The sequence below is a fragment of the Palaemon carinicauda genome, chromosome 27, assembly GCF_036898095.1.
Source record: "Palaemon carinicauda isolate YSFRI2023 chromosome 27, ASM3689809v2, whole genome shotgun sequence".
NCBI classification, from domain to species: domain Eukaryota; kingdom Metazoa; phylum Arthropoda; class Malacostraca; order Decapoda; family Palaemonidae; genus Palaemon; species Palaemon carinicauda.
In genome coordinates, this window is record NC_090751.1 from 18803246 (window position 1) to 18817846 (window position 14601).

The 14601-nt window shown below is 35.0% G+C and overlaps 1 protein-coding gene across 1 annotated transcript in view; it reads left to right on the top strand.

The window, feature by feature from the left end:
* The window catches only part of LOC137620585 (protein sax-3-like), a 31173-nt gene extending 18919 nt beyond the window's left edge, over positions 1-12254 (top strand). The window contains exons 2-4 of the mRNA XM_068350840.1: positions 7692-8270; positions 8529-10055; positions 10194-12254. Coding sequence (XP_068206941.1) covers positions 7692-8270; positions 8529-10055; positions 10194-11278 — 3191 coding nt within the window. The 3' untranslated portion in view covers positions 11279-12254. The remainder of the gene's footprint in view (positions 1-7691; positions 8271-8528; positions 10056-10193) is intronic.
* The last annotated feature ends 2347 nt before the right edge of the window (positions 12255-14601 follow it).

Here is a 14601-nt window from a genome sequence, read left to right on the forward strand (position 1 = left end):
ATATGTGTGTTTGTGTATGATTTATGTATATTAGACTACAAAGAGAGAAAGGAAAGTCAACTATACAAAGACAAGAATAGATACCCTCCTCTTCATATGCCATATACTTTTCCATCCATCTTGTACATTTGATGTCGAAATGAGAAAAGGACACTGGAGACACGTATGATGAAAGGGGTGACAAAATATGGGACAGGAAACTCATTTTTTTTCTCGGAGAATGTATTTAATTAACTTCTTTTATAATACTTTCTCTTGGACTAGATCACAGAATGAAAAGGATGCATTAACACACACACACACTCTCTCTCTCTCTCTCTCTCTCTCTCTCTCTCTCTCTCTCTCTCTCTCAGTAGAGGGAAACTGGTCTCAGAAAATTCCATAAGGGAAAGACAATGGTAGGAGATAAAAAATAAGGTCAGATGGAACAAGACAGAGAAGAGGAATGTAAGGTTTTCATCAAACAGAATCTAGAACATTATTAGAATAAACAGACATCCAGTAAGACTGCCAAAGGAACATCAAAGTAAAGAAAAGATGAGATATGCGGGGTTGTTGATTAGACATTAATGAATATGTAAAATATAATAAAGGGCAAACTGAATACAGGGGAAATTTATGAATTCTGCTGACTGCATTGTAACACACAGATAGGTTGCGTTGAGATCCTAGTTAATGAGAGAGAGAGAGAGAGAGAGAGAGAGAGAGAGAGAGAGAGACAGCAGCATCATTAGAAAAACTAAGCTATTAATCTAAACATTGAATCTACATAGATAGGTACATATCAAGCAAAGCATATAAAAGTGTATTCATGATGGTCGGAAGAGAGAAAATATGGGATAATCTTTCTTTTTCCTCATTTTTTTCAGCCAGTACTGATATGATTTGGTGCGCCTAAGTTCTTGAAATAATTGGCCATTTAATTTGAACACCAAATTACACACGCAGTGTGTTCGCCATGTAATGGATTACACCCATTGACCCGTTTTGATACGACTTGTAGCATGATTTACCTCTGCAGCGACATTATAGGTGTAATGAGTCGCCTGGTTTTATTCAAATCTCAGTTTGGTTCTGGTTTTTTTTTTTTTTTTTTTTTTTTTTTTTTTTTTTTTTTTCTGAGGTTGTTTGAGGAAGGTTTTAAAAGTATCAAATGAAGGAAGAAACGCCTTTTTGTTAGCAATTTATTTATAGTTCACAAAGAAAATGTTATTCGGGTAGAATTTGTTGTCTATATTGGACTAGTATGGGAAGTTATTTTTATACACATGCATGTATATATATGTTTGTGTATGTGTGTGTTTATATGGAATATACATCGTACTAATAGGAAATAATCAAAGAAAGTAATGATAAAACAATTTGAGTGGGAGAAGGAAACGTCTAAGAAACAGCTTATAAGTTAATTTAAATATTGCAATTTATATCATAGTCAAACGTTCAGCTGTATATGATTAGAATCAGTTTCACGAAGTAGTGGCATGGGAAGACTAAGAGTTATTTGAAATATGAGAAAGAGACTTGAAAAAATAAAGTGGATGGATCAGATTACAAATAGAAGTTCTCTGATTGTATTGGCACCATTTTGATTAGGAAGAGTTTGTAGAAAGCTTCCAAACTTAGATTAGAAATAAATTACAAATTACTAAAGAAAGGCTATAATTTCAGCGTACTGTAGATTTGCCAGTTGAGTAACTGCCCGTCATTACTCTGAAATGATCGTGGAAGTTATGAATTTCGAAGGAGAATTATTCAATTTTCCCTCGGTCTTTCATCTTGGCCCTCTGTACTTTTTCAGTATTTGTCTGTCGTTTCTAATTATGGAAAGGATCCTATATTACAAGCTATACCAAATACATCAAATATAATGAGCTGCCTACTCATAGATTCAAGAGAGTTTCTGTATATTTCAACGAATCGTTCATGACTTTTGCCTTTCATCCTATCCCCAACTGAGGCGAAGTTTCTAATGAGAAAGACCAGTCACACTTTATCATATCCATTTACGCATAAACAAAGACCACTTTCACTTCTTCATCACATCCTTTTACATACAGACAGCAAAGATGACGCCTAATCGTATTCTTTTACGCTATCATTTGTTAACAAAGTACCACCGATGGCATTTGGTAATATCCACTTCATCTTCAAACTGTGAAAACATTACTTTACTTTACGACATCCATCTTACAATAGCATTAGGTTTTGGGAGTCATAAATAACCATTAAGTTAAATTGCCGGAAAAAATAACCCTTCTGTCATTTTCGTATGAATACGTTGAGATATGTGAGGGGTAGGGGATGGGGGTCCTCCCAGAAGAGGTCCAGTGGCCCTCAGAAGTCGTGGCCCGGTCCCCAATGGCTCTCCAAAGACCGCCGTAATTATGATATTCAAGGGTCTGCCTCCTTATCTGGAAGTGATATTGTGGACTCCAACGTCTGGATAGATGCCCTAATGGGATGCTGAAGGATCTGCTACACTCCATTTGATATAAGAAAAACGATTTTTTATAACTCTTGGTCGTTTAGTTGTATATTGGATTCGTTGTTATCTTATTTTTTTTAATCTTTTGGTAAATTTGATCTTTTAATAATCAGTCATTTTTCATAAGGCATTCGATGTTGTCTATTTTTTTAAAGTTATTTTTCATGAGGCATTCGATGTTGTCTGTTTTTTTTTTAAAGTCATTTTTCATAAGGCATTCGATGTTGTCTATTTTTTTAAAGTCATTTTTCATAAGGCATTCAATGTTGTCTTTTTTTCAATCTTTTGGTAAATTTGGTCTCTCGATAATCAGTCATTTTTTATAAGGCATTCAATGTTGTCTATTTCTTTTTCTTTTCGATGTTTTGATAAATTTAGTCTTCTAACATTCAGTCCAATTTAGTAGGCATAATAAAGTTGTTCAGATTTGTAATTGGGAAGACGTACAGTCCTTCTGCCTGTCTGACCGTTCTTATTCGAAGATCTTATATGTCTGGAATTAACGAACTTTTCATTTGAAGAAATTTAAGGTACATTTCATATACAATTCACATTTTGAAGTTATAAATACGTCACCAGGTAAAGTTGTATGAAAAGATTGGGAGTGAAACTGCAGGGGGGGGGGGGGCTGGTTATGCATAAGTCTTTTCCTAAGCTTTTACCTGAATTTTACATAATCCCAGAAATCCCTGTCTAATTTTTTAGTTCTTCGATGTTATATAGAAAGGAAACTAAACAAGTTTGGGTTATGTTGATCCTCGCGTTATTTATTCATAACTCTCATTACATGGATTTTCTTATGATCTATGCACGCGTGTTGATAAGTTATACAGGACGCTCAAAATTTTATTAATAGTTTGTTAGCATACCACGGATTATGGCCCCCCCCAAAAAAAAAAAAAAAAATAAATAAATATCAGTAATGAACGACTACAACCCTTCGAAGAAAAATCAAAGGTGGCTGATTAGTGAGTACGAAATTATTATCAATTCCTTATTTACTATTATATCCTGTCATTATTATCATTTAAGTGATATATTCAATTTTAAGTGTTTCACTGTTAAGTTATTTATTGATTTGTTTTTTTTTTTTATCTTAATGATGCTAGATAATTATTAATAATTCATTCATTCATTACTAGAAAATAAGATTTTCGTTAACGATTGATACAATTCAATTTTCTGATTTATCAAGACAATTGCCAAATTTATATACTGATTATACGTTCATTTGTATTCTCTCTCTCTCTCTCTCTCTCTCTCTCTCTCTCTCGATATATGTACAGTATATATATGTTATATATATATATATATATATATACTGTGTATATATATATATGTATATGTGTATATATACTGTATATATATATATATATATATGTATATATATAATTGTATATATACATATGTGTGTATATATATATATATATATATATGTATACACATATATATATATACATATATATATATATATATATATATGTATATATACTGTATATATATATTTATATTCATATATATAATATGTGTGAGTATAAAGTGCCATTCATCTCGCATATTTCCAACTACCTGACAAGTTTGGGAGTAATTGATTCTAGTATAATGCTTCAAACGTATTTATGTCAGAGAGAGAATTAATCTTGCATATTAATGAGAAGGGATTTAATCCCTTTAATGTGTTCCGTTGATCTCATTTAAGCTGATGTGGATGTTGTTTAACTAATCTCGCATAAATCATGTTCGTGAATTATTTAAAATTACGTTCGTTCCATGGCCGATTGTTGCTTCATTGCAATTATGTTGAGATTGTAATGGGTGATTATAAGTAATTTGTTTACACGGGTAAAAAAATGTCTTTATTAAAGAAATGGTCTTTTTGTGTTTTCCTTTCTTTTGTTATATCTTCACATCAGGTTTATTCTCTTTTCGTGTACCAACTTTTTGGGGACATTTTTATTGTTTTTTAATGGAAATAATTTTTCTTGACTTCATTATTTAGACAATAGTCAATCATCATTATTTGTTTAATGGATTTTCTTTACCTCCTTTGAAATCAAATTAATGCTTTGGAGTTTAGAGGTAGGATTTTTTATTTTATGTTTTACAAACATTCAGTGTTGGACCTATTTATCAGTTTCTTACTAAGCTAGAAAATATATTACATACATCAAAAACATTTTATGTCCTTTTGTTCATTTAGGATAAATTCAACCGGGTGATTTAATTTTCCTATAATATTCTTGCTAGAATTATGCGACTAAAATAAAGAATGAAAACACTTGAATTCCAACACCATTTGCATCAGTACTGTCAAAAGGAGTTGAAAAATGACGAGACTTAATTGCCTTGCAAATGACCTTTTGCAATTAGGCAGCTAATGGTGGTTTATATCAAGTTCTATGCAATGTGCATGAGACTGCATAATGAAGAGGCCCGTTGCAATACCCCCTTTTCAGAAGCCGGAAATGGATAGGAGGGGGCATCCAAGTTTAGTTATAACGTGGAGAGAGAGAGAGAGAGAGAGAGAGAGAGAGAGAGATTCCCGTTGTAGGGACACTGCATGGTCCTCATGAATATTCAAGAACTGGTATGGGAGGGGAAGACATAGAAATAAAGGGAGGGCGTGAGGGGGAGGGAGAGGGAAAGGACTCGTAGGACCTAAAGGGAGGATAGAAAACTGTTGGGGAGGGGTAAGGAAGAGGTATGGGGATAGAGGAAAGACCAGAAAAGGGGAGTAAGGGGTAGGAAAAGGGATGGAATAGAAATGGGAAGGGGGAAAATGGGGAAAGGTGGCTGGTTGTACCCATGAACCTTGCCGTTGTTTTTGAAGGTCATTTTCTTTGTGTTTTGCTTTGGTTATTGGTTTCTTTTTCTTATAAAACGGTTGTTACACATGTTGCAGGATTTCGTTTTTAAGGTATTCTCAGAGGATATGTACTCGGGGTTCTTCTAAAAACATGTCTCTCTCTCTCTCTCTCTCTCTCTCTCTCTCTCTCTCTCTCTCTCACGTTTTTTAATGAATGTCGAAATTTGGCAATGTGAGCTAGCGCATACTTCACCTATGTATGCATTTATGTATGTATGAAAGACATCCTGCGTATGCAAAGCCGGACAGTAAGTACAAAAACGAATTCAGTATTCAAGTAATCTTTACTGTTGTGAATCAGCTCAATATTCATTCATATGTAAAACACGCAACGTCTCTTGATAATGGCAAATGTAGTTGTATCAAATAAATTGCCCTGTGACATTGAGGGGTCAATTCCTTTTAGACAGGCAATCGTTTAAAGGAAGTGATGCTCAAAAGGTATGTTGATTTGTATTCAGTGGATGTAATGCCGTAACCTTTTCATTGCTACGTCTGAAGTCAGGTGATTGCATCGTTGAATGTAAAACAGCCGGGGTGGAAGCCTGAACATATGTCATGATATATATATATATATATATATATATATGTATATATATACACGTGTGTGTACGTAGTTTGTGCGTTGATAGCAATGTTAATATTCAAAATATAAATAACGACAAGTGAACTATTTTATAAGTCAATTTTGTAAAACTCCAGCCTTGCATATGTCCCGTGCTAACCTCATCGATTTATAGACTCGAGTAGGCAAGAAAATATTGTTAGATTTAAAATGAAGCTTCTCGATATAAACAACTGATATAACAGGTAAAGGATTATTTTTGCCATGTCACCGGTATATTCAGACGATATAAGAAACATTTTTTATTGCAAATCTAGTAAAATAAGTCTTCTGTTCTTGGCGTTGAAGTTTGAAGAATATAAGAGTTTCTTTCTAAAATTGTTGTCATCGTAATGTTTGCCCGAACACTCGCCAAGGTTTTGGGGGAAATGGGACAGGAAGCAGAATGAGGTCGTTCGCTTTATACTGCAAATCCAATCCAAAGTGGAAGGTAAGACTTTAATCGGGTGTGTCGCGGTTTAAAGACTAGAGAAGCATTACTCAGAATTTATCTGCGCGTCCCGAAATCGAGTTGCGAATAGCTGGGTGTGTTTATGTCTCTTTCGATTTCCCCCGAAAGGTAATGGTAAAAGAACATCCACGTAAACGCTGAGAGTGCAGTCGAGATTCTCTTCATTCAGAACAAGGTGCTCGTTTGGCGGGGTTGTTGTGAAGAGACCGGAATCATTTCCTCGAAAAAGCAGCAATTTCTGGTGTGAAAATGGCAGCCTTTCTGCTTGTAATTTTTCTCATACATGGTTGTTAAAAGCTTCCGCAATAATATTTTGCTGGTTAATCCCATGTGAGCGAATGGGTGTAAGAACCTTGATTAAGATTGTCATTTTGATGGAATTGCCTGCTACGTTCGATTCAGTAACGGGTTGGAAAGCTGTGTTATTGTCAAGCTCATTATTGAAACTTCTTTGCAGCTTTCATTGTCGGGGTGGTGTTAAAAAAAATGGATGTGAAGAGTCTCTTTTGTTTGGGCTTATGCTTTTAATATTTTTTATATCATACAACAATTTTATATTGCATGTTCATTAAAGAAATATTTGGAAATGTAGGATGCAGTTCAATTATTCTTGCGGCGATTTATTTCAGGATTTTTTTTCTTATCATTGTTTTATCCGTAATAGAAGTCTTCATAAATGCAGTGACATTTTTCAATTTACGAAAAATAACAAGTGAATATCTTCAATATAAGAATTTATGTAAAATAGGGTAGTTATGGAATTGATAAAAAGATATCGATATTTATAAATGGCTTGACCTATTTAAAACTCATCGCAGTCACAAACATAAGGATGTTGGATGTGTAATTCACATATGTTGTGTGATATGTGTTCTATTAGAAGGTTATTTTATTAAAAATTTTATAAAAGGAGTCGGGAGTGTTCATTCAAAATCTATCATTTCGTATTTTGTAAAGCTAAAGTTAGATAAAAAGAACTTTCGTCGAGACGAAAATGGTAATAACAATAGGAAGGAGCCTTGAATATGAATATAAACTTTTGCTTACGATTCAGTTTCTTCTTATATGATAGAAATTACTTAAATTTTAAGTTACGGTGTTTAATTAAAAGAATCTCCCCCCCCCCTTTCTCTTCCTACAGTATAATTAATTATGACAAATCATTTATCATATTCAACTCATTAGCATATGTCATTACATTCATGGTTTATTATATAAGTAATTCATGAACTTTTTTCATACACGCCCATTTTGTTTCTTCCAGGAGTAACGCCAGTCATACGCGAGCAGCCTAAAGATATAGTTGCTCGACGTAACGATCCAGCAACTCTCAACTGTGCAGCTTCAAATGCTGCGCGAATCACGTGGTATCGAAATGGTCAGCAGGTAGTGACGTCGCCACAAGATTCCCGGTCTCATCGCGTTCTCCTGCCTTCCGGATCTCTCTTCTTTCTTCGTGTGACAACGAACAGGAGGGACTCAGATGCTGGGACCTACTGGTGCGTTGCATCCAACAGTCACGGAGCCACGCGATCGAACAATGTAACTTTGAGTGTTGCGTCCCTTGGATATGAATTCGAAGCGCCCCTAGAACCTGTGACCAAAGCATCTATTAACGGTTCCGTCACACTGCCATGTCGACCTCCTAAAGGAGTCCCCGAACCTAAATTAAGTTGGCTTAAAAATGGCCAGGAAGTGATCAACTCCAGTCGAATATTTGTGACAGAAAAGGGTGATCTTTTTATTAATGGCACCTTGAAAGAAGATTCAGGAGTATATCTTTGTCGTGCCCGTAACCTAGCTGGCACAAGGGAGAGCCCCCCAACAGAACTTTTGATAATGAGTAAGTATAGTCTATTTATCCCAAATAATCATTAAACGATTTATTGTAAAATCTTGTTCCATAAAGTGGCCTAGATGTAATAAGTGGTTAGTCCTTACCAGAATATAATGGTTATTAAGTATGCCTGATAAGCAGAAAACATTTTAAATGTACAATAAATCGCTATTTCGTTGCATTGATTCATATTTGCCATTCCCTTTCTTTGAATATTGTTTATATTGCTTTCTTGGTACTGATAGTTATTTTATTTCTTTACAGCTCCCCCTTGGTTTGAAGATATTCCTTCAAATATGACAGTGGCATCTGGTATCACTGTTCATCTTACCTGCAAGGCTCAGGGCCATCCAGCACCAACAGTTACTTGGCAAAAGCTGGATGGTAAGATGCCTTTAGATAGATCTATGATTGTAGGCCAAGATTTGGTATTAGAAAAGGTAGAACCTGCAGATTCAGGTGCTTATGTTTGTAAAGCTGAAAATGAAGCTGGAATGACCTCAGCCAAAGCATCTCTAGTAATAGTTGATGCTCCTGTAATGACACAAAAACCACAAGACATACAAGTTGTAGTTGATGGAGCAGCAGAGCTCTCTTGTCAAGTTGAGGGTGACCCAACTCCATTGATATTGTGGAGACTCCCGAGACAAGACAGGAGCGCTTTACTCACGCCTTCATTTAATATTGGTCACATTTCTGTTTCTCAGGATGGACAGAAACTTTCAATGCAACGACTAGCAATAACAGATAGTGGAAGTTACTATTGTTGGGGAGTTAGCAGTGGTGGAGGTGTAAGTTCAAAGGCAGAGGTGGTAGTTGTGGAGGCTTTTCCTCCACCTGTTGTTGGAATTGGTCCTTATGATATTGAAGCTAAGCCTGGAGGTATTGCCTCTTTTTCTTGTGAAGCGGTTAGTGAATCTGCCAAACCATCTATATCATGGTGGTATCGTCCTGCAGCTCACATAGCTCCCCATCAGCTCACCGAGGATAGTGACAATTCAAGACTTTCTTTTCAAGATAATGGTGCCATTATCTTGAAGAATCTTCAGGTAACTGACTCTGGAATATATTCTTGTCATATAACAGCAGAAACAGGTAAAATTGAACAAGAGGCTATACTAAAAGTTTCAAGTCATATTACAGAGACTAAACCACCAAAACTTCCTGCCCCACCCTCTAAACCGAAACTGATGTCAGTAAATGAAACTTCAGTTCATCTAACATGGTTGCCAAATTCACAAATGAAGAGCAGTTCTGAACAGTGGTATGTAGTAGAATATTGGCAAAAGGACTGGGAAGAATGGAGAGTTGCAGAAACTGATTTGACTGAAGAATCATGCTTAGTTAGTAATCTAGTACCTGGTCGAACATATTTCTTTTTAGTTCGTGCTGTTAACAAAGAAGGTATTTCATTCCCAAGTCCTTGGTCTGATCCTGTCATTACACAGGTACGAAATGACTTATCAGTGAGTGAAGAAGAAATTCGTTATACAAAACGACGTCTTTCTCGGCCTGTGGTGACCATTCAGGAGGGTACACTCACAAGTTCTGACAGTATTCGTCTAGTTTGGAAGTTTATAACATCCACAGACAGCAATGTAGAAGGTGTTCTTGTTTATATAATCGAATCACTTAAAACTGTCAGATTAATCACTGTCTTGGGTTCTGCAATATACTCTCATGTTCGAGACCTAAAGCCTAACACAAACTACACATTCTTCTTGGTACCCTTTTGGCAAGGAATTGAGGGTACACCATCGAACTCATTTTCTATTACAACTCCAGAAGATGGTAAGTTGTATCAAATTTATTCCAACCAAATTTTGCCCATATTGTATTTTGTGATTGTTAATTTTCAATATATAAGTACTTTAGTTTGAAAATATAGGTACTGTGCTATTTGAATTACTCATGTATTTTTCATTTCAGTTCCCCTCATAGCTCCAAGTAAAGTTAGCGTGGAGTCACATGAAGATGGTTCAACCTTAATCACCTGGGATACACTTTCCTTATTAGAGGCTCGTGGTGAAATCATTGGTTATCAAGTGGCACTCTCCTATAATGGAACACAAACTACTGAGACTGTCGTTAATCCATGGCTTGAAGCTCGTGGCTTGGTACCAGGTCGTTTGTATACTGTAAAGGTAGCAGCTTTAACTAAGGTTGGTCCCGGTCCATTTAGTGCCCCTGTGTACATGAATGGAGGAGCAAAGAATATTTTAAAGATTCATGATAGTACATCTTTAAATAATGAAAATTCTTCCGTTTTGTATGCTCAACCGGAACCAGAGTGGCTTGCTTATTTGTTGGTGCCTTTAGTTATTGTACTCTTTTTAGCAACACTTGTTTATATCAAAAGACTACGTCACAAGCCTCCTGCTTCCACAGTACCTCGTACCCCATCACTTTACCAGGATTCTTCAATATATCCCACTCAACATAATGTTCAAGTATATAATGAAAAGAAGTTATGGCAATCTTCCGACAGTGACAGGGATTCCAGTTTATCTTCAACTCGCCTCTTACGCTCCAATCCTTTAATAAATGAATATGCAGAGCCTAAAGTACAACAGATAAATGAAACAACAGAGCCATATGCCACAACGGCATTGCTTGCTCCTGAATCGCCCCATCTTAACAGAGGTCCCCCTTGGAGACACCAGAGTGATGACTCAGGGGTCCAGGTCAACTGGTCAGCCATTCTTCCACCACCTCCAGCATGCCCCCCACCACCTCAGGATCTTGACCTTGGGGATCCATTACGATCAGCAGATCCTATTGATATACATATCATTCGAAGTGTTCCCTCAAAGCGCAGCAGTGCCAGTGGTTCAGAGCAATATAAGAGACCCTGTGATAGTACATCTGAGTATAGTTATGATGTTTACTCGCAAATGACTCCAAATGACAGCCAAACTGGTTATCATATGTATAATGCAATGCCTGTTTGTGGTTGTGTTGAAGTGAGTGTAGAGGGTAACTCATCACAAATTGATGCTTCGCATAAAACTTAGTTGTCCCAGAGAATTATCCTTTCATTGATATTCTCTTAATTTTGTACAACTGATGTAAATGTTTTACACGAATTACAACCACCCATTAAGCTCAGCTATGAAAATATTGCAGATCTCTCCATTTTGTAATATAGGTTTTGTACATTATGCAGTTTGATACCAAAGTTGTAAATAGACTGAAAAAATGCATATCTATTATTTTATAGACGAATAAGAGATAAGTAAAGCCGTGTGAATTTTTATGAAAGTCAATGAGTAAATCAGCAGTATAAGCAAATGTTAGCTCAGATGTATTAGTTAAGACATATGGTCAGGTGACAGCTTCCTCAAGAACAGTTGTAGGAAAACTTGTCATCAAGCAGAAATCAAGCAGTCTTTTGTAACATTTCATTTATTGCTTGGTTAGTCTCAAAAGGGTATTTGAGCCTGACTCAAGTAACAACCAGATGTTGCTGTTAATCAATGTAATATATTCATGAACACATCCATCCATTGATACAAACATTTATACTTTACCACGTCCAGTACATTGCGTGGCAAAATATAGTAATCCAGCAGTTATGCTTTTACAGTACATGTATATATCAGTATCCAAGCAGCTTTATACTTATTTGCAAGAATCGAAGAATATTTTGCCTATAGTGTGTATGTTAAAAAAGGGCATTTTGAAATTTTGAAGTGAACATTGTACAATCAAGTGGTAGTTGAAGAATATGCTGGATTTTTAAAACCCAAAGAAGGATATTTTGATGAAGTGATATGCTACTCATAGCTTTGTTTAGTTTAATAGTGAATAGATGATCCTATATCCTAGTCATGAAGAATTTGCATCTTGGATATTCTTAGTGGTAGAATAAATAGGTGCGGATAATATCGACTACAGGGGTAGTCAAGGGAAGATGCTTGAGTGATGCGTGATGGTGTATTATCAAAAATATATGTATGCATAAAACGTATTGATGTGTATGCTATGTCATACAGGTTTCATATATATATATATATATATATATGTATATATATATACATATATATATATATATATATATTTATATATGTGTATATACTGTATATGTCTATATAAACATTTATATATATATATATATATATATCGATATATATATATATATATATATACACGCACAGTATATATCTCTGTGTGCGAGTATATAGAATGCACACACTGGAGATATATATATATATATATATATATATATATATATATGTATATATATGCATAGATGTTATATATATATATATATATATATGTAGATTTGCGTATATGCATATAGAATGCAGGCATGCGTGATATATACGCATACATATGATATATATATATATATATATATATAATTATATATATAATTTATATATATATATATATATATATATAGCTTTATTGGTGTATGTATCTGTGGAAGTTAACATTGTTTATTTTTGTAATAAAATTTGTTGAATCTTTTGTAAGTGTCCAACTTTATTTTCTAGCCTTTGGGATAAGACCACAGAACCCAACTGCGTTGATGATTGCCGATAAACACAGTAGTTTTTAAGCCATTTATTAGGTTTCTTATTATTTATGGGTATTAGAAAGGGTTTTTTCACTTGATAAATAACATTTTGAATTACTTTTGATATAGAATATTTATCCATATGTTTACATAAATGTATGTTTGAAGAAACGTAAGATATATATGACCTTTTTATAGCAAACAAAATAAATCCATATGTAAATATGTATATTTAAACATGCTAAAATATCAACATGGCAGATAAAACGCGATAATACAGTCGTGAAACGCACAGATATAAAGATAACAGATTGAAAGAGAGAGCATTTGATTTCAGTCCACACTAAGAAAACCCGTGTGTATCGAATTCGATGTGTGTGGGTAACCGAAGCCTCCGTTGGGTAACCAAGACATACTAAGTTACCTTTGCTACCAACGAGTAAATGAGAGAAAACTCACCTGCGGTCGAGTTTATTAGATTAGTTCTGCTCGTCAATAGAACAGAGGTCTGGAACTTCTGTGATTAGAAGTTGTGGGCCGGATAAGAAGTTAAGGAAGGGTGCTTTTGTATTGCTGATTGGTATAAAAAATGAAGGGGGAATTTCAACAATGTTCTAAATCCCCTCTCTCTCTCTCTCTCTCTCTCTCTCTCTCTCTCTCTCTCTCTCTCTCTCTGTTATGCCGTTCTTGTATAAGGAGCATCATAGGGAAATTTGGGCACCCTCCGTTCGGTACCTGACCGTCAAATAACTGCTGAGAATCACAGATGGGATCGAGAAGGACATTAGATAACGTTTTCATCCCTTTGACGCTCTTAACAGTCTCTTTAGAATCAGAGCTAGGTTTAGTCTCAAGGAGAGGCTGGTGCTGCATTATGGTCTTCTTTTAAACAGTACATCTTCGATGAAGGGATAAGGTGTAGGTATACAAAGGTCCTACTGGAGCATCAGGAAATACATGAAATGTTGTTAGCAAGATGAACTGATACCTGGTGTTTATATATATATAATATATTATATATGTGTGTGTGTGTGTGTGTGTGTGTGTGTGTATGTATGTATATATATATACTGTATATGCATACACATTGAGTATGTGTGTATATATATATATATATATATATATACAGTCACACACACACACACATATATATATATATATATATATTTGTGTATGTATGTATACATATACAGTGTGTGTGTATACATACATACATACACACACACGTATATAATGTATTTAGTTATGCACACGTTTGTATATCCCCTGAAATGCTAATCCACGTTCCTCTGAGGTTACTTGAGACGAAGGTATGTGAATCAAATATTTTTTCTCCTGGTGGCGCTCCTTTTTGATCTTGTACACCAGCTGTCTTCGTAGCCCAACTTTTTGCTACTTAGCCCCTTAAGGGAGTTAACAGTTACCAATCTCTTTTCTCTCTTCTTTTCTTTCTCCATTTTACTTTAGTTGGCACTCGTTTTGAGTTAAATTTTGATATTTTGACCAAGAATTTATATTTTCATTTTCATGGTGTTATGTCTTTTTATTTCCTTTTTATCTGCGGTATGTTTTTTTTCTTTCTGAAAATTTGGAGTTGGGGATAAATCTACAATTTATTAATGAATACAGATGCAACGTCTTTATATATTTGCAGAAACTGCTAGTAATAATGATAATAATAATCTCATGTTATGCTTGTACGTACTCATCATTGAGTACGAACTAACTCCTTATTGAGTACGTACCTTAGTGGGTATGTTCAAGCTGACTGTTATATCAAGCATGATGTTGGAGTAAAACTTGACATTTCTTAGT